General features: G+C 53.1%; 1 protein-coding gene across 5 annotated transcripts in view; it reads left to right on the forward strand.

The window, feature by feature from the left end:
• Positions 1-15,958, forward strand: part of Usp20 (ubiquitin specific peptidase 20) — a 43,467-nt gene extending 27,509 nt beyond the window's left edge. For 3 of the 5 annotated variants that reach the window (XM_021185598.2, XM_029473481.1, XM_021185595.2), the window contains exons 11-25: positions 2,214-2,661; positions 3,025-3,168; positions 3,447-3,562; positions 3,715-3,887; positions 4,365-4,459; positions 8,520-8,553; positions 8,725-8,770; positions 9,335-9,515; positions 9,591-9,717; positions 9,888-10,057; positions 10,142-10,223; positions 10,855-10,963; positions 11,928-12,030; positions 12,972-13,043; positions 13,460-15,957. In XM_021185598.2, the coding sequence (XP_021041257.1) occupies positions 2,214-2,661; positions 3,025-3,168; positions 3,447-3,562; positions 3,715-3,887; positions 4,365-4,459; positions 8,520-8,553; positions 8,725-8,770; positions 9,335-9,515; positions 9,591-9,717; positions 9,888-10,057; positions 10,142-10,223; positions 10,855-10,963; positions 11,928-12,030; positions 12,972-13,043; positions 13,460-13,620 (2,061 nt within the window). In that variant the 3' untranslated portion in view covers positions 13,621-15,957. Of the gene's footprint in view, positions 1-2,213; positions 2,662-3,024; positions 3,169-3,446; positions 3,563-3,714; positions 3,888-4,364; positions 4,460-8,519; positions 8,554-8,724; positions 8,771-9,334; positions 9,516-9,590; positions 9,718-9,887; positions 10,058-10,141; positions 10,224-10,854; positions 10,964-11,927; positions 12,031-12,971; positions 13,044-13,459 lie in introns of all 5 variants that reach the window. The other 2 variants (XM_029473484.1, XM_021185591.2) reach the window with 1 other exon arrangement.
• The last annotated feature ends 1,109 nt before the right edge of the window (positions 15,959-17,067 follow it).

The raw sequence follows: 17,067 nt of genomic DNA on the forward strand, positions 1-17,067 counted from the left end.
TATGTGTGTGTATGTATGTGTATGTGTGTGTGTATGTGTGTATATGTGTGTGTATGTGTATGTATGTGTATGTGTGTGTATGTGTGTGTGTGTGTATGTGTGTGTATGTGTGTGTGTGTGTGTGTGTGTGTAGGGCAGAGGCTGATGTTGGATGTACTTCCTTAGTTGCTCGCTACCTTATTTTTCTGGGAGAAGATCACTTAGCAACCCGGACCACACAATTAGGCTAAATGTACTAACCAGGACCCTCTTTCCTCTGCCTCCCTAGCTCTGGGGTTGTAGGCATGCAGCACTATGCCCCTCTCTCTTTTGGGCATGGAGTCAGAGGTGGGCCCTGAGGTTTGCACTGCAGATACTCTACATATAGAACCATCCTTTTTCCTTTTGTTGGTGGGGAGGTGATGTTTGTTTGTTTTGTTGCTACGTGATGTTTGTTTGTAACTTTCTCTATGTAAGGCCATCCTAAAACACACTCTGTAGGCCAGGCTGGCCTCAAACTCAGAGATCCTCCTGCCTCTGCCTCCGGAGTGCTGGGATTAAAGGCGTGCGCCACCACGCCCGGCTACTGGGAGCTTTTTAAAAACAGGGCCTTACTATGTAAATCTGGTTTCTTTGGAACTCACTATATAGAGAAAGCAGGCTGGTCCTGTTTAGAAAATCATGTGCTAGGCATGGTGGCACACCCCTTTGGTCCCAGGACTCTGGAGGCAGAGTCAGGTGGGGTTCTGGAGTCTAGGGCTAGTCACTGTGTTCCCTGGAACAGTGAGTTCCCGGGAAGCCAAGAAAGGAAGGAAATTATGAAACCAAGAATGTGCCATGAGTTTCTCAACGCATGTAGAGCCCACGGGACCTGCTGTGAGGCAGGGACTCATGGCAGTCAGAGCTGGACCTGTTCTGGTCACCTCTTCCACTGCTTATATGTTGGTCCCTCAGATGAAGGGGTAGGCACTGGGGGTGCCTTCTCTCTCATCTGCCACCCAATCCAGTCTGGGGGGCCCTGGGAAAGTTCAAGCTGCCTCTGTACTTCCTGTTTAGTGAAGTGGAGACCCCAGTGACCACTTGTCTAGTGTCACAGATGAGCAAGGCTCAGAGACTATTCATCCAGGTCACACAGCACATAGTGGCGGGGTGGGGTAAGTTGAGCTTAGCCCTTACCACAATGTGGCCCTTATTCTGGACAGAGCTGTGCTATCTTCAGGCAGGATGGACACCATCCAGTGGTGCTTCTTGGCTCTTGGTGGCATCCATCTGGATCCCAGCAGAAACTGTTTTTCTTGGTCCATAGACATCCTTATGGACATTAGACATCTCTGAGTCTAAAGCCAGGCACAGCTCTAGGCCTCTCTTGGTGGTCATAGGCTTCCATGTGCTTCCACGTGGCTTGAGAATTCTTGTGAAAGGAAAGAACAGTGGAAGCTAGCCTAGGACTTGTCTCCACTCAGTCCTGACCTCTCCCAGGACTTCCATCCAAGGTGGAACCCACTTCTCTTATGTGCTCCAGGAGTAGCTTGGAGGTATTCAGGCTGCAGTGAGGCTTGGCGCCCATGTCCCCCAATGCCCTCAGCCCTTGAGGTCAGCTGCCATCACCACCTCAGTAGGGAGGCTCTGCTGGCAGGCCACCTCCTAGCTTCCTGCAGGGCTGAATTAGATACCGGGTCCTCAAGATGACACCATACTTGTAGGGGAGGCAACTCAGTCCCTGTCCTACCCATGTGAGTCAGGAGAGTGGGACTCTGCCTGCAGGCCTCTCCTGCCACTGTGTCACACACAGGGTGTGGCATGTGAGCAAGCAGGAAGATGCAACAGTAGAGAAGGGATCAGCTGTCTGTGCTGGGTAGCATTGTTCAGTGCAGTACTCTTGACAGGTCTGGCTTTCAGAGTCCTGCACTTTCATCTTTCTGGGGTCTCTGCTGCCCTGCTGACCTCCTTAAGGACCAAGGAGACCTCAATGGCTCATCCCTCTTCCAACACTGTCCCTAAGCAGAGTTGGAGTTGGTTCTGTGGTCCCCTGGCTGTGTGACCTGGGAGGAGTCCATTAGTGTCTCTGAACCTTGGCTGGGAGGGGACTGGAACAGAACTATGGTGGAGACTGCTGCAGGGGACTAAGCTGCCTGTCTGCCCACTGCTTGCAAGGACCTTGTGGAAAGAAGCAGCAGTGCCCACGATGGCTCTTCTCTCTCTGACAAGCCCCCATGACATGATCCTGGTTGCAGGATACCCAGGAGTTCCTACGCTGCCTAATGGACCAGCTTCATGAGGAGCTCAAGGAGCCCATGGTCGCTGCTATGGTAGCACTCACCGATGCTCGGGACTCCGATTCCAGTGACACAGATGAGAGGCGTGATGGCGACCGGAGCCCGTCAGAGGATGAGTTTCTGTCCTGTGACTCGAGCAGTGACAGGGGTGACGGTGATGGGCAGGGGCGTGGTGGAGGCAGCTCAAAGGCCGAGATGGAGCTGCTGATCTCAGACGAGGCGGGCCGAGCCATCTCTGAGAAGGAGCGGATGAAGGACCGCAAGTTCTCCTGGGGCCAGCAGCGCACCAACTCAGAGCAAGTGGATGAGGATGCAGATGTGGACACGGCCATGGCTTCCCTTGATGAGCAATCCAGAGAGGCCCAGCCACCATCACCAAGGTCTACCAGCCCCTGCCAGACCCCAGGTATCTGTCAGCCATGTCAGTGTTTGGGCCACTGGGAAGTCACAGCTTGTAAGCCCTGTGCCCATTGCCTGCCTAGCACTAACATGCTAGAGGGTGAGGGGTGGGGTTAGACTCCGCCCCCAAGCCTTCCTCACAGGCTGGGAGCAGCCACAGCCCTGCCTAGTCTTGGACCTCAGTTGGAAATGGACTGGATGGCATCCCCGTGTGTTGGATGGGGTTAGGGATAGACATACAGGAAGATGGGGAGTCAGGCATTATGCCTAGGAGGAGATGCTGGCAGGCTCTCTTGCTCTGGCCTCAGAGCTGGCATGGAGGGCACCAGCTTGGCCACCCTGGCCCAGAACTTCCCCTTCTTGTCCCCAGAACCAGACAATGAAGCCCACATACGCAGCTCCTCTCGTCCCTGCAGCCCTGCTCACCACCACCACGAGGGCCACTCCAAGCTGTCCAGCAGCCCTCCTCGTGCAAGCCCTGTGAGGATGGGGCCGTCGTATGTGCTCAAGAAAGGTTCGGGGCAGTGATGAACTCAGCTGGGGGTGACATAGTGACCAGTTTGGGGCACTTCAACCTTTGTCTAGGCTGTGTGCTGCTCACTTGAGCCCTTGAGCCCTTGGAACAGCCTTGGGGTGTGAGAGGGAGCCCCATTTTATAAACAGTAGCGCTGAGGTGCCAAGGGGTGAAGGATGTAAACAGTGAGGGTGCCACAGTGTGGCTGAGGAGTCCACTGTCTGTGCCTATGCCTGCCAGGCAGGGGAGACTGGCTTAGCCCTGTGCTGTGCTCCTAGCCCAGGTGCCAAGCACTGGTGGCCGGAGGCGGAAGGAGCAGAGCTACCGCAGTGTCATCTCAGACGTCTTCAATGGCTCTGTCCTCAGCCTGGTGCAGTGTCTTACCTGTGACCGGGTAGGTACCTAGGGGAGGCTGGCATCGCTTACCACCTGGGCAGGATGGACTCTCCCATGGCATTCCCCCTCCCAGGAGCAGGCTGTCTGCTTTACCTGTCTGAGCAGCAGACCCTGGCAGGAATGGGCAGCAGGCTGATCTTCACCATTTAGGTGTCTACCACAGTGGAGACATTCCAGGACCTGTCATTGCCCATCCCTGGCAAGGAAGATCTAGCCAAACTCCACTCTGCCATCTACCAGAATGTACCAGCCAAGCCAGGTGCCTGTGGGGACGGCTATTCCTCCCAGGGCTGGCTGGCCTTCATCGTGGAGTACATCAGACGGTATGCCCATCCTCCTGCTAGCTGGGGCTTCCAGTCTGGCCTGGCTTTCCTGGGTCTACAGCAAGGCAGGGACAAGTATTCATGGGGCCATGGAGAGCCCATGGATCAAGGGAGCTGGAGCCCAGAAGATACAGAGGAGTGTGCTGGGTTCAGGGTCTTGGTCACTTTGGGATAGCCTGGACTAGACACCCCTTGAAGGTGGAAAACAAGTGACAACCCAGAGAGTGACCAAGCAGCACATAAAAAAAGAGGCACCATCTCACCTACCAAGGCCTGATCCGAAGCCACAGGCAACTTCCTTAACCCCTGAGGCAGCTGGCTTAGGGCGAGAGCAGTAACCCCCACCCCCCCCTCCAAGCCTTTGTATACAAAATGTCCAGCTCCAGGCTGAGTCAGGCTGCCAGACAGGTCCTAAACCGACTGCCATACCCCATGCCCTGGGCCTCCAGCACTATCGTTTCTTTCCTGTCTGTCTAGGTTTGTAGTATCCTGTACCCCCAGCTGGTTTTGGGGACCTGTTGTCACACTAGAAGACTGCCTCGCTGCTTTCTTTGCTGCTGATGAGCTGAAGGGTGAGTGGCCTGGCTAGAGAGAGAGGGGATTGTGTAGGTAGAGCCCGTTGGGGGCTGTGCCTCAGCTAGTCTGCAGCCCAGACCTAATGGACCCAGGGCCACTTTGCTTTATGGAACTGACCCTCTTAGATTCCACTGATAGCTTACGGGGCAGGGGTGGTGGTGCATACTTACAGCCCAGTGCTTCAGAGGTAGAGGCAAAAGATTGGGCTTTAGGGTTATTCTAGGCTACATAGTGAGCTCTAGACCTCACTACCTGAGGCCTGGGCTACATGAGAAACAAGAAAACAAAGGAGATAGGTAAATGTTCACCTGCTATCTACCGGGGCACGCTTGGATACCTGGCCTCCCAAACTGCTGCCTGTGACTCTTAGCTGTTGACCTGTTGTTATTTTCCACCAGTTCAGTGGACAGAAGGGATGTTTCACTTAAGCTCTGTGCTTCCTTGAGTATTTGGGTTTTTTGGTTTTGTTTTGAGAGTCTCTTGCAGCCCAAGCTGGCCTCAAATTCACTGTGTAGCCCAGACTGGCCATAAACTACTGATCCTCTAGCCTCTGCTTCCTCTAGCTGCGGTTATTGGTGTGTACCACCGTGACCAGCTTGGATGCCCAAATGTAGTTTAAAACTATTTATCTATTTACTTAGTGTGTGCGCAGACCACTCTCCTAGTATGGAGTTGATCTGTCCTTCCCAAGTGTGGCTCTGGGGATTACACTCAGGTTGTCAGGCTTGGTGACAAGCACCTCTACCTATGGAGCCAGGTATCAGCAGCCTCCTGACCTTTTCTTCTCCAGTTGTAAAAATACACCACATTTGCCAGGCGTGGTGGTGCACGCCTTTAATCCCAGCACTCGGGAGGCAGAGGCAGGCGATTTCTGAGTTCGAGGCCAGCCTGGTCTACAAAGTGAGTTCCAGGACAGCCAGGGCTATACAGAGAAACCCTGTCTTAAAAAAACAAAACAAAACAAAACAACAAAAAAAACCACACCACATTTTACTAGTTTATAAGTGTTGTGTATATTAACATCACTATGCAGCCACTACCACCTCCATTCTTAGAATATTTTCAACTTGCAAATATAAACCTATATCCATCCAACAGCTCCTGCTCCCCCTTCTCCAGTACCTGATAGCCAACGTCTACTTTGATGTGTGCCCCCTGCCCCCATCCCGCACACATAACACATTTTTTTTGTGATGCAAAGGTAGAATGCAGGGCCTTGCGTTTGCTGGGCTTGTGTTCTAGCACAGAGCCACAGCCACTGGTCTGAGTGTGAGACTGACTCTTCTGATTCCTCCTGCTTCCTTAGGAGCACGGCGCCCTCAGAGTTCACCATGGAAACGTGGCTCAGAGCTTTCTTCCCTTTTTTATCTGTCTAATGGATAAGATAAAAATTTCCATTTTTATCTGTTGTGTGGACAAACCACAGCCTCTGTGACTCAGTGTGGACTTGGTCTGCCTCTGCATAGGCTGCTGTGAGTGCCACTGCTGTGGACATCTGTGAACACTGATGTGACCTCTGCCTACCTGTGCTCAGCAATAGTCTGGCTAGATCCGTGGACGCCACAGATTTTTTTTTTTTCTTTTTTCTTTTGGTGCCATGCTGCCTATCCCCCGACCCTGAAGAGGTCCACACGACTCAGGTTTCCTTCCCCGTTTCTTGCCAGGTCATTGCTGCTTTTTCTGAATAGCTGTGAACTTACTGAGCATGAGGCGTTACCACTGTGGTTTCCATCTGCATCCCCAGTGATCAGTGATGCTCTGCGTCTTAAAAATGTGGGGTGGGGAGCTGGTGAGATGTCGCAGCAGTTAGGAGCAGTTGTTCAGCTTCCAGCACCCACTCGGCAGCTCACAACTGACTGTGACTCCAGTTCCAGGGCATTCATTCGGCCCTCTTTTGATCTGACCAAGCACTGCATACATGGTGCACAAATATACATGGCAGAATACCTGTACACAGAAAGTAAAATAAGTAATCCAAAAAACAGCCTGTTTGTCAGTGGGGATGGGCGGTCACTCAGTGGGCAGTGTGTTTGCTGAGCTCAAATGCCCAGCAGCCAGGTGAGAGCCAGTGATGGTGGTGTGTGACTATAACTCCAGTGCTCAGGGTGGGCAGATGGGGGAGGGGTCCAGGGCCTTCCTGGCCAGCCAGTCTAGATAAACTCCAGGGGTTTGGTGAGAGACCCTGTCTCATAGAATAAGGTGGAGCTTAATAGAGAAAGATGAGCTAACGTTGACCTCTGGCCTCTGCACATGAGCACACAGGTGACTGCTTAAATGTGCACCGACAACGAGTGTGCATACAACAATTTCAGTCTTTGGCGACATCTCTTCTAGTCTTTCGTCTGTTTTGATATCAGGCAATTTTGCTGTTGAGTTTTAGTAGGTCTTTTTTTGTTTGGTTGGTTGGTTTTTCAAGACAGGGTTTCTCTGTGTAGCTCTGGCTCTCCTGGAACTCACTCTGTAGACCAGGCTGGCCTCGAACTCAGAAATCCGCTTGCCTCTGCCTCCTGAGTGCTGGAATTAAAGGTGTGTGCCACCACTGCCTGGCAGAGGTCTTTGTATTAACCCCTGTCAGGTACAGATTTGGAGGGATTGGAGGGGTTGGAGGAATGGCTCCGTTGATAGAGATTGCCTGGTTGTACCGGCATTGCACAAACCAAACATGGCAGTCCAGCACCCCAGAGGTAGAAAGAGGAGGATCGGGGGCTCAAGCTTGTCCTGGGCTGTGTGGAGGAGGGACGGCCAACCCTGTTTCAGGAGTGGGACACAAAGATGGGGTTTGCGAGTGTTCTTCCCTACCGTATATTGTTTTCCTTTTTATATTTAGCTTTACTATTCTGTGTGTGTGTGTGTGCGTGAACACGCTCATGTGCAAAGGCCAGAGGTCTTGGGAGGTTGAATGTTTTACCTGAAGGTGTGCACCACGTGTATGCAGTGCTGCAGAGTTTAGAGAAAGACATAAGACCCCACGGGGCTGGAGTTACAGCTGTAAGCTGCCGTGTGGGTGCTGGGAACTGAACCTGGGTCCTCTGGAAGAGCAGTCAGTGCTCTTAACCACTGAGCCATCTCTCCAGCCATAGCAGTTGGTTTTCATTCTGTTAGTTATATTGTTGATTCACAGAAGTTTAAAATTGGTATTGAGACAGGGCCTCATAGTGTAGCCCAGGCTAAGCTCATACTTGCTGTGCAGCTGAGGATTATTTGAACTCCTGATTTCCCTCCACCTTTTTAATGATGAGAATATGGGTGCATGCCACTACACCTGGGATATTAGAGGCTTAGCCTCTACTTTTACTTAGATTTTAAAAAAAATATTTATTTGTTTGCTTGTTTGTTTGTTTATGTGAGTACACTGGAGCTGTGCAGATGGTTGTGAGCCTTCATGTGGTTGTTGGGAATTGAATTTTTAGGACCTCTGCTCCCTCTGGTCAGCCCTGCTTGCTCCAGTCAACTCCGCTCGCTCAGTCTCTTCTCTCTCTGGCCCAAAGATTTATTTATTATTATACATAAGTACACTGTAGCTGACTTCAGATGCACCAGAAGAGGGTGTTAAATCCCATTACAGATGGTTGTGAGCCACCATGTGGTTGCTGGGATTTGAACTCAGGACCTTTGGAAGAGCAGTCAGTGCTCTTAACCACTGAACCATCTCTCCAGCCCTTTACTTAGATTTTTGATCTATTTTTAAAAATATTTTTATTGTTCTATGTGTGTTCACAAGCCACATTGTGCAATTGGAGGCCAGGGGACAACTTGAGGGAGTCGGTTTATTTTGTAAACAGTGTGAGCCTAGCACCTGCCTGCCCTCAGTGTTGGGTCCCCTCCTGTTTTGCCTCCACCTTTTCATTTGTTGTAGTCCCGCACATAGGGGAGTTTCAGTGCTTCTAGGGTCAAATCGTCTCTTTTTTGTTTGATTTGTTTTCTCTTTTTGGTACTATCTCTGGAATCCTGTCACTTCCTGCTGGATTTCTTTCCCCCTGAATGTAATTCACGTTTGCCCTTTCTGTCCCCATCTCCTATCCCTGCTGACCTCTGGCCCTCTGCTCCCCTGTGCAGGTGACAACATGTACAGCTGTGAGCGGTGTAAGAAGTAAGTGAGCGGTATAAGAAGTAAGTTGTCCTTGGGGCCTGTCCCCAGCTTCCCGGTCCCAGAGTCCTCTTGCTTGCACTTGCCTGGGGCTCCCTCAGCTAGCCGTGCTGGCTTCCTAGGTGACTGGGGTTGGGAAGGCACTGACCGAGGCTCTCATGTCCTCCTTTGTAGGCTTCGGAATGGCGTGAAGTACTGTAAAGTCCTATGTCTGCCTGAGGTGAGTGAGCCACCCTGGCCTTGTCGGGCCAGGGTCCCAGTGGATAGGGTGTGTGAGTGGCCTGTGGCCTGCACATGCACAGAAGGCCGTGAGACCTGCCTGAGATACCCCAAGGACGGTTGACAGAGGGATCCGTCGTGACAGGTGCCCCTGAACTTGAATTCATTCTTCTCTTGGGGCTTGCTGAGCTCCCCAAGGGAGCAGGGTAGCTGTGGCTGGTACAGTCTCCTGTAGTTGGAACAGACAAGGCCCAGGCTATGGCTGGATGGTGTGCTGGAGAGTCTCCTCAGAGTCCCCAAGCCAGTGCCAGAATTCTTGGGAAATAAGCGTGGCAGGCTGGGGCAGCATTGGGCTCCCTACAGGGACCAGTCCCTCTGGCAGCCACACCATAGGCTGCCAGTCCTTAGAAGATGGGGCTGTTGGCTCCCATGTGTAGGTCTCTGACATGTGTGATAGATTCCATGCAGGTCCAATGGCCTGGACCTGGGCTGGAGCTTATCTGTGAGCTTCCCTGCCATCTCCCCCAGATGCCCAGCATGACTGGCACCTGCCCTCTCCCCTCAGATTCTGTGCGTCCACCTGAAGCGCTTCCGGCATGAGGTGATGTACTCCTTCAAGGTCAGCAGCCATGTCTCTTTCCCCCTCGAGGGACTGGACCTACGCCCTTTTCTGGCCAAGGAGTGCACGTCCCAGGTCACCACCTATGACCTCCTCTCTGTCATCTGTCACCATGGCACAGCAGGCAGTGAGTATGGCCCACCAGGCCCCGCTTGCAGTGCCTAGTCCCTGTGGTCTCCATAGCCTCTTGCTTGTCTCTCAGGTGGGCACTACATTGCCTACTGTCAGAATGTGATCAATGGGCAGTGGTACGAATTCGATGACCAGTACGTCACCGAGGTCCATGAGACGGTAGTACAGAACGTGGAGGCCTATGTGCTGTTCTACAGGTGAGACTGGGGACCCTGCTGCATGTCTCCCTGTGGCTGCAGTCTGAGCTTTTCCTGTGGTGTCCCAGCATGCTAAAGGGTGGCTCTGCACACACCCTGGCCATGGCATGGCTTGTGTCCATGCACAACCTGCCCCCAGCTAGTGGCTCATACCACACCCTCCATCCCAGGAAGAGCAGTGAGGAGGCCATGCGTGAGCGGCAGCAGGTAGTGTCCCTGGCTGCCATGCAGGAACCCAGCCTGCTCCGCTTCTACGTGTCCCGAGAATGGCTCAACAAATTCAACACCTTTGCCGAGCCAGGGCCCATCACCAACCACACCTTCCTGTGCTCCCATGGAGGTGAGCAGTCCATGCTGGGGAGGGGTATGAAGGGGGGGGGTGCGGTGGGCCAAGCCCCAGCTCCCCCCGTGCTTCTCTTCACAGGTATCCCACCCAACAAATACCACTACATTGATGACCTGGTGGTCATTCTGCCGCAGAGCGTCTGGGAGCACCTGTACAGCAGGCAAGTGCTGGGAGCCGTTTGGGTGGAAGCTGGGAAGCACAGCAGCAGCCCTGCCTTCTCAGTCCCAGTGAAGGAGGCAGTGAGAATCAGTCTGCCTGAGGGCTGTGCTGTGGAAAGCCCTTTGAGTATTGCCTTCAAGGCTGAGGTTGGTGGTAAGCTCCTATCAGTAGCCTCACCCAGCACAGGCTCCCTGGTGTGGGGCCGGGACTGGTCACTTATTGACGACTGATCTAGCCTGGGGACTTCCAGGGTCAAGTGCAGTGACACCAAGAGTAGGCAGCTCTCCCTGTAGCCCAGTCCAGACCCAGGTTCCTGTGGTGCTGGGTTTGTGGGATCTGCCCTTGGGAAGGAGCTCCTGCCAGCTCCAGTGGGTGGTGAGAAACAGTCCCTTGACCTGTAAGGCCTCAAGGCTGGTGACCTTACCTTCTACCTGCAGCCTCACTGCCCTGCACTTGGGCCACGAGGCCCCAGTGCCGCTTAGGATGAAGCAGAGCTCTAGACACCTTGAAGAGAAGCAGACACTGGGGACCTTTGCCAGCCTCTGTGCTCAGGAGTATGATAGAGCTGATGGCTGAGGGCACAGAGGGGACCTCCCTGCTGATGCTGGCTCTCTCTATCTCTTCCTGAGCAGGTTTGGGGGCGGCCCTGCTGTGAACCATCTGTATGTGTGCTCCATCTGCCAGGTGGAGATTGAGGCCTTGGCCAAGCGCAGGAGGGTGGAGATTGACACTTTCATCAAGGTGCATGTGGGCAACGGGGACCTGGGGACCGTGTGCAGTCAGGCTAGCAGAGGCACTGGCTGTAGTGAAGTGCATAGTGCTCTGCTTGTGCCTTGGGTCAGTGTTTCAAGCTGAGTGACACAGGAGTACTGCTGTCCCTGGGGAGCACTCCTAGCTGAGGATCGCTAGGCTCTCATGTGGAAGGTGCCTGAGACTCATGGAAAGTGTGAAGAGCTCACTCGCTACCTGGGGAGTGGAGCACTGGCCTGTCAGGAAAGAGGCTGCTGGGACAGGGATTGCTGTGGGTGGGACCGTACCCGTCCTCATACTGGTTACAACAGGATATAGGATGGGTCTGAAAGCATTTAAAATAGTAGAGGTCTCCTTTTGTCCTTGGAGAGGCGCTAGTGCCAGCCCATAGGTGTGGCTTAGCACCTGTGCTGCCCTGGCCTCATGCCCAGCTCAAGCACTGGAGCTGTTGGAATGGCGAACCTTGTGAGCAGATGTTCCGTCCAGTCAGTGAAAGAGGAGAGTCTGTTCTGTGAGCTAGTCGGCTTAGGAGATGCTAAAGGCCTTATCTGCCATGACCTGGTGGGTCAGTGGGGGAATTGCCCTCTTTCTGTAAGATTGATTTCATGTATTTGAATGTTTTGCCTGTACATCTATGTATGTGTACCATGTGTTGCCTGGTGCCCTCAGAGGTCAGAGGAGAGTGTCGGAATTGGAGGTATGGATGGTTGTGAGCTACCACATGGGTGCTGGGAATTGAACCCAGGTCCTCTGCAAGAGCAGCAAGTGCTCTAAAGCACTGAGCCATCGCTGCAGCCTTATGAATTTTCTTTTTTCTTAAGTATGTCAAGGAGTCCTTGATTTTCTGTCTGGGGTATCCAGTGTTTATGAGAGGTTCAGGGTCTGGGGTGGGACTTTGGGAAGTCATGAGGAACAGGGGACAGATTGACTGACTGCCTCCTGCCTTACCACACAGCTGAACAAGGCGTTCCAAGCTGAGGAGTCTCCTGCGGTCATCTATTGTATCAGCATGCACTGGTTCCGAGAGTGGGAGGCCTTCGTCAAGGGGAAGGACAGTGGTGAGTAGCCGCCCAGGCCTTCTGGGATAGGGCCTGCCTAGCAGGGCATTAGTGCTTTATCCAGGGATGCAGAGAGCATGGCTTCCTCCAGGCTAGCTCCACTGCTCTCTTAGCCACTGTGGGAGAGCCCTGTTCCTACCCTACATCCCCTGTCTACTCCTGCTGACCCCTGGGCAGCTGCCCTTCCCTCCTGCAAGGCTGTGATCTTGGGGTTTGATTGCCTCCTTGGGGTTCCAGACCCTTAGGATGGCTGGAGGACTTGGATGTGCAGAAATGAAGATGGCCTGGTGATAAGTGAGCTCTCAGGATTCCTCAAAGTCACCAGTAAAGAGTAGCAGTCCTGGAATTGGGCCACTGTCATAGCCAGGCTCTTGGGGGCCTGGCAGGTTGGCAGAGCCCAGAAGTGTCATGTTGATAGGATTTGCCTCCATCTTAGAGGATGAACAACCAGGACTGGAGAGCGTTAGACCACTGTTGCCCAGCACACTGTGCCCTGCTGGCTGAAGCAGTCAGTGCGGTTGTGGTTTGGAAAAGTGCTGGGCTTTTGACTGTGGCCTGGCTACTGGCCTTGCCTTCCATCAGCTCTGAGCTGGGCAATGCTCTCCATCTGCTCAAACCTCTGTCCTATATAAACAGTTCTCATTCCCATAGCCGCTGAGGGCTAGATGAGGTGGAGGATCAGAAAAGTGCACTCAGTGCACGGCAGCTACCACTGATGGCCATTGCCAAAACACTGGTCTAAAATGAACTCAGGTTTATTAGGTGTCCCCTTTTCTGGGTCCAGAGTCTGAGAGGTTGGGTTAGAGTCAAGAGGAAGGCTTTGGTGCACCAAGTTTCCTTTGTTAGCCATGGCTGTGACCTGAGGCTAGGCTGGCCCCGTGGGCGCCTTGATGAAGGATAGTCCGATAGTCCTGCCTGTAACACTAAGCTGTCTATTCCAGAGCCTCCCGGGCCCATCGACAACAGTAGGATTGCCCAGGTCAAAGGCAGTGGCCATATCCAGCTAAAGCAGGGTGAGTCTCCCAGGACCCACTAGCCCTGCCACCCTTTCCCCCTTCAGACCACCAGGTCACCACTGAGAGTTCCCGTCCTTCCAGGAAGCTTTACCATCTGTCTCAAAGTCTTTTATCCAAGTCCAGGCCATGTAGGGGGATTTCAGGCACTTGGCCTCCGTATGGGTCCTCCAGGCCCTGCACCACACCCTGCCTCTTCTACCCCCTGCTAGCCTAGTTGACCCTTTGTCCTCTGGCCCTGGGAAACAAGAGTCAACAGGCAGAGTCCTGTCGTCCTGGCTCTTCTCTGTGCAGTAGCTTGTGGGAGGGCCTGAGGCACCATCCCCATCCCAAGGTAGGTTCCCTACCTGGCAGGTGTTCCCCTGGCCTGGTACAGAGTATGGCCTCTGTGTAAGGGTGCCTCTCCTATTCCACAGGGGCTGACTGTGGCCAGATTTCTGAGGAGACCTGGACCTATCTGAGCAGTCTGTATGGGGGCGGCCCTGAGATTGCCATCCGGCAGAGTGTGGCCCAGCTCCCAGACCCAGAAAGTTTGCATGGAGAGCAGAAGATTGAGGCTGAGACCCGGGCTCTGTGACTTGGGCCATGCTGTGTTGCTGTGGCTGGCCCTACTCCCTCTCCAGACAGCCCTGCATCCCTCTGAAGGCTGTGTCCTGCTGAGTGCCCACTGTCCCTGAAGGCTGGTGTTCGACATTTCCCCAGAGGGTGTGTCTGCCCTGCAGCTGAGCTGCTGTGTGCCTGGTACAGAGGCTGAGAGCGGCTGGTCCGCCCTGAGAGATGCTGTGCTGGGAAATATATTCGCTCGGACTTCTGAGGACTCTGACTGTCATCGCTGTGTCCCCAAATTTGCCCTCTTGCTAACTTGGGCCCAGCTTTTGTCCCAGGAGCCCCATGCTGCCCCTTAGGTAATGCTGACCCCTGGGATGGGGGGCTAGGAGCAGCTGCAACCTTTTGGGTATTATCTGCTGTATACTTGGCCCAACCCCTTGGGGACTCAGAGAAGTAGATGTCTACACACAGGGGCAGAATGGATGCAGGGCTCTTTGTGTAGGCCAGCAGCCCCTATATCATGATGGAGGCCCCTGCTGCCCGTGTTTGTTCTGTTGACTATTGTAGTGGGACAGAGAAAGGGCAAGCTTTGCTTTAGAGGGTAGAGGACCTGCTACCTTGTCCTGCTGAGACCACTGGCAGATCAACTGTCATTTGCTCTGTGAAGCAGCTCCTAAGACCCTGGGGGGAGGGAAAACAGATACCTCATGCACTGGCCCACTGTTTGCTGCTTCTTCATCCCTCTGTGCGGTCTAGAGTGAGCCTGGTCCCCTAGCCACCCCCTAGCCTTGGTGTCTTGAGCCAATTCTGAGATGTGATCTGTGGCCACTCACACAGGCATGTGTCCTGCTAGGCTGCTGCAGAGGTCCTGGGACCTGCTGAGCCTAGAGAGATTGTCCTATGTCTGAGATCCTGGAGAAACCTAACAGAACTTCCAGAGCAGGGTGTTCAAAGCTAAGTCTGGAGTGGTGAGGGGGGAGCCTGGGACCAAGAGGGCTCCAGTGGCCACCTGTCTCTTCAGAAGTGGGTACCAGCAGCTCATCCCCAAAGGCCTGGGTATTTAGTGTCCCACTGTGGTAGGTGGCAAGTGGGTCCATGGCCGGCTGCTGCTGGGACGTGCCCTGTTGGCTGCCATCTTTTGAAGTCTCTGTTGTAGAGCCCTTAGCTCATTGCACTACTGTGACGCAGTCTGGTCTGTGTTCAGAATGTCACAATAAATACTTGTTCCTCTCCTGTCCCTAGCTTGTACTGTGACACTGTGGTGTCTGCCTTCAGTGGTGATGAACACAGCCAGAGACCCTGTGAAAGCTTCTGGCAAGAGCTGGTGGAACACTTGAAATACCAACTGTGTCTTTACCCCACCAACCACACAGAGGGCCCAGCAGGGATGTGTTAGTGGCCAGCACATCCCACATGTTGGCTTCCCAACTCCAGACCCATCTATATTTGCTTTCTGGGGGAAGAAGAATTAAGAGTTTGTATCACTTTAAAAGCATTGAGTTAGGGACTTGGGGTGTAGCTCAGTGGTCAAGCCTGTGATGGGTCCCACGTTTAATCAGTTCTGTGTGGGAGAGTTGACTGTGGCCATTGATGTCCCACCATACTAAAGGGCTTAGGAGCACAGAATAGAAACCAAGGTTAAAACCTTTCCAAAGCCAGAAGCAATGATGATCTCCTCTAGACCAGCGTTGGCAAGGCAGAGGGAGGAGGGTCAGGAGTTCAAGATCACTCTCAGCTGCATAGTGGGCTGGAGGCTAGCCTGGGCTATAGACTTCATCTCAAAACAAACAAAAAGTCCATTAAACCAAAAACCACCTGTAGAACTGGGATGTGCCTCTGTTGATAGAGAATCCATCTATCTGATATGCATGGAACCCTGGGTTCAGTCCCCACCACTTAATCCAGGACTGGTGGAACCAGCTTGAGATAGAAACTACAGGATGAGGCAGAAGGGTCAACCTTGGCCACCTGATGAAACGAGGAGGCCGGTCTGGACTACACGAGCCCCTGTGCCCCGCCTCTGTTTACATGTAACAAGTTACTACCTGTGGGTGGCTTCCCAAGGTGAAATTCTGTCTGGAGTTATTTCAGGGGCTTGGTAACTGTGGGAAAATGAGCAAGCTAGAGATGACCCCAATTTGCCTCAACATACATCTGTAGTTTTTCTTGAAATAAATACTCAGCTCTTAAGATGCTCTGGTGAACCTATCTAGCAACTCAACTAGTTGGTAGCTATTTACCCAAGCTGAGACACACAGGAAGTTCCTGGGGCCTGGAAGGTGGGACCAGTTTCCCAGCCCTAGGGCAGGTTCTTTGAGGAGGAGTCTGGGAAGGATGGTGCCTCTCTGTAGAAGCAGGTGACCATCCATCACTGCAGAGCAGGTGGCTGGCCCTTGGGGACCCATGCAGTTCCTAATTGTCTACGGTTCTGTCCACAAAGTTGCATGGACTGCAAGCGCGTACTTTCTGTCCATGTCCTGCTTTAGATCCAAGGCAAAGACAACCATCCTGAGTCTACCTAATTCTGAGCCAGAAATCAGTCGAATTTTAGCATCAGGCTTCCTCTCTCTCCAGGACCTGGAGAATGGAGCAGGGAGAATTGGTATAGATGCACCAGTACCAACCTGCAGGGAGCCTGAAAATAGAGCAGCTAACCTTGCGGTCCTCACATGGAGAGGTTGTGTGTGTGTGTGTGTGTGTTTGTGTGTGTGTGAGGCCACACAGACTGTTTGGTGCTGTCCCTTTCTGGAGCACTGTCCAGCAGGACACTGCAGGATTGGAAATATCCTTCCTGCCTGCCTGGTTCTAAGGACAAAGGCAGTTTGTCCCTAGTTGATATCACTAAAAACCAACTGGACAGAGACGGGTGTGTTCCAGACGGAGTGTAATGGGTACCTTATGTAACACGGAGGGGCTACTGGGTGCTGGTTGGTTGCCTCCCCGTGTTTGGACACCAGAGGGAAGGACTGCAGGGACGAGGGAAGTGAGGATTCCTTTTGAGTGATGGGCAGAGTCAGAAGACATCTATCCCTCCAAGCTTAGTCTACCTTTTAATTTTTTGCTGAAACAGGGTTCTGCTATGTAGCCCAGGCTGGCCTGGAACTCCTGAAAGCCCGGGTTACAGCTGCCACATTCACTGCCCAGCCACCACCTACTTTCTCAGAACACAGTGCTCACGTTTGATAGCAGCAATTTGAGAGTCCTTTCTTTTGATTCTCTGATTTGGGAGCCACAAAGACTCTGCTGCCTCCATCCCCTGAGCCATTCTACTGTCCAGCAGCAGCAGTTAAGAGTGTGACTTGGCGAGCCGGGCGTGGTGGCGCACGCCTTTAATCCCAGCACTCGGGAGGCAGAGGCAGGCGGATTTCTGAGTTCGAGGCCAGCTTGGTCTACAAAGTGAGTGCCAGGACAGCCAGGGCTACACAGAGAAACCCTGTCTCGAAAAACAAACAAACAAACAAACAAACAAACAAAC

Source organism: Mus caroli, chromosome 2 (genome assembly GCF_900094665.2).
Source record: "Mus caroli chromosome 2, CAROLI_EIJ_v1.1, whole genome shotgun sequence".
Taxonomy (NCBI): Eukaryota; Metazoa; Chordata; class Mammalia; order Rodentia; family Muridae; genus Mus; species Mus caroli.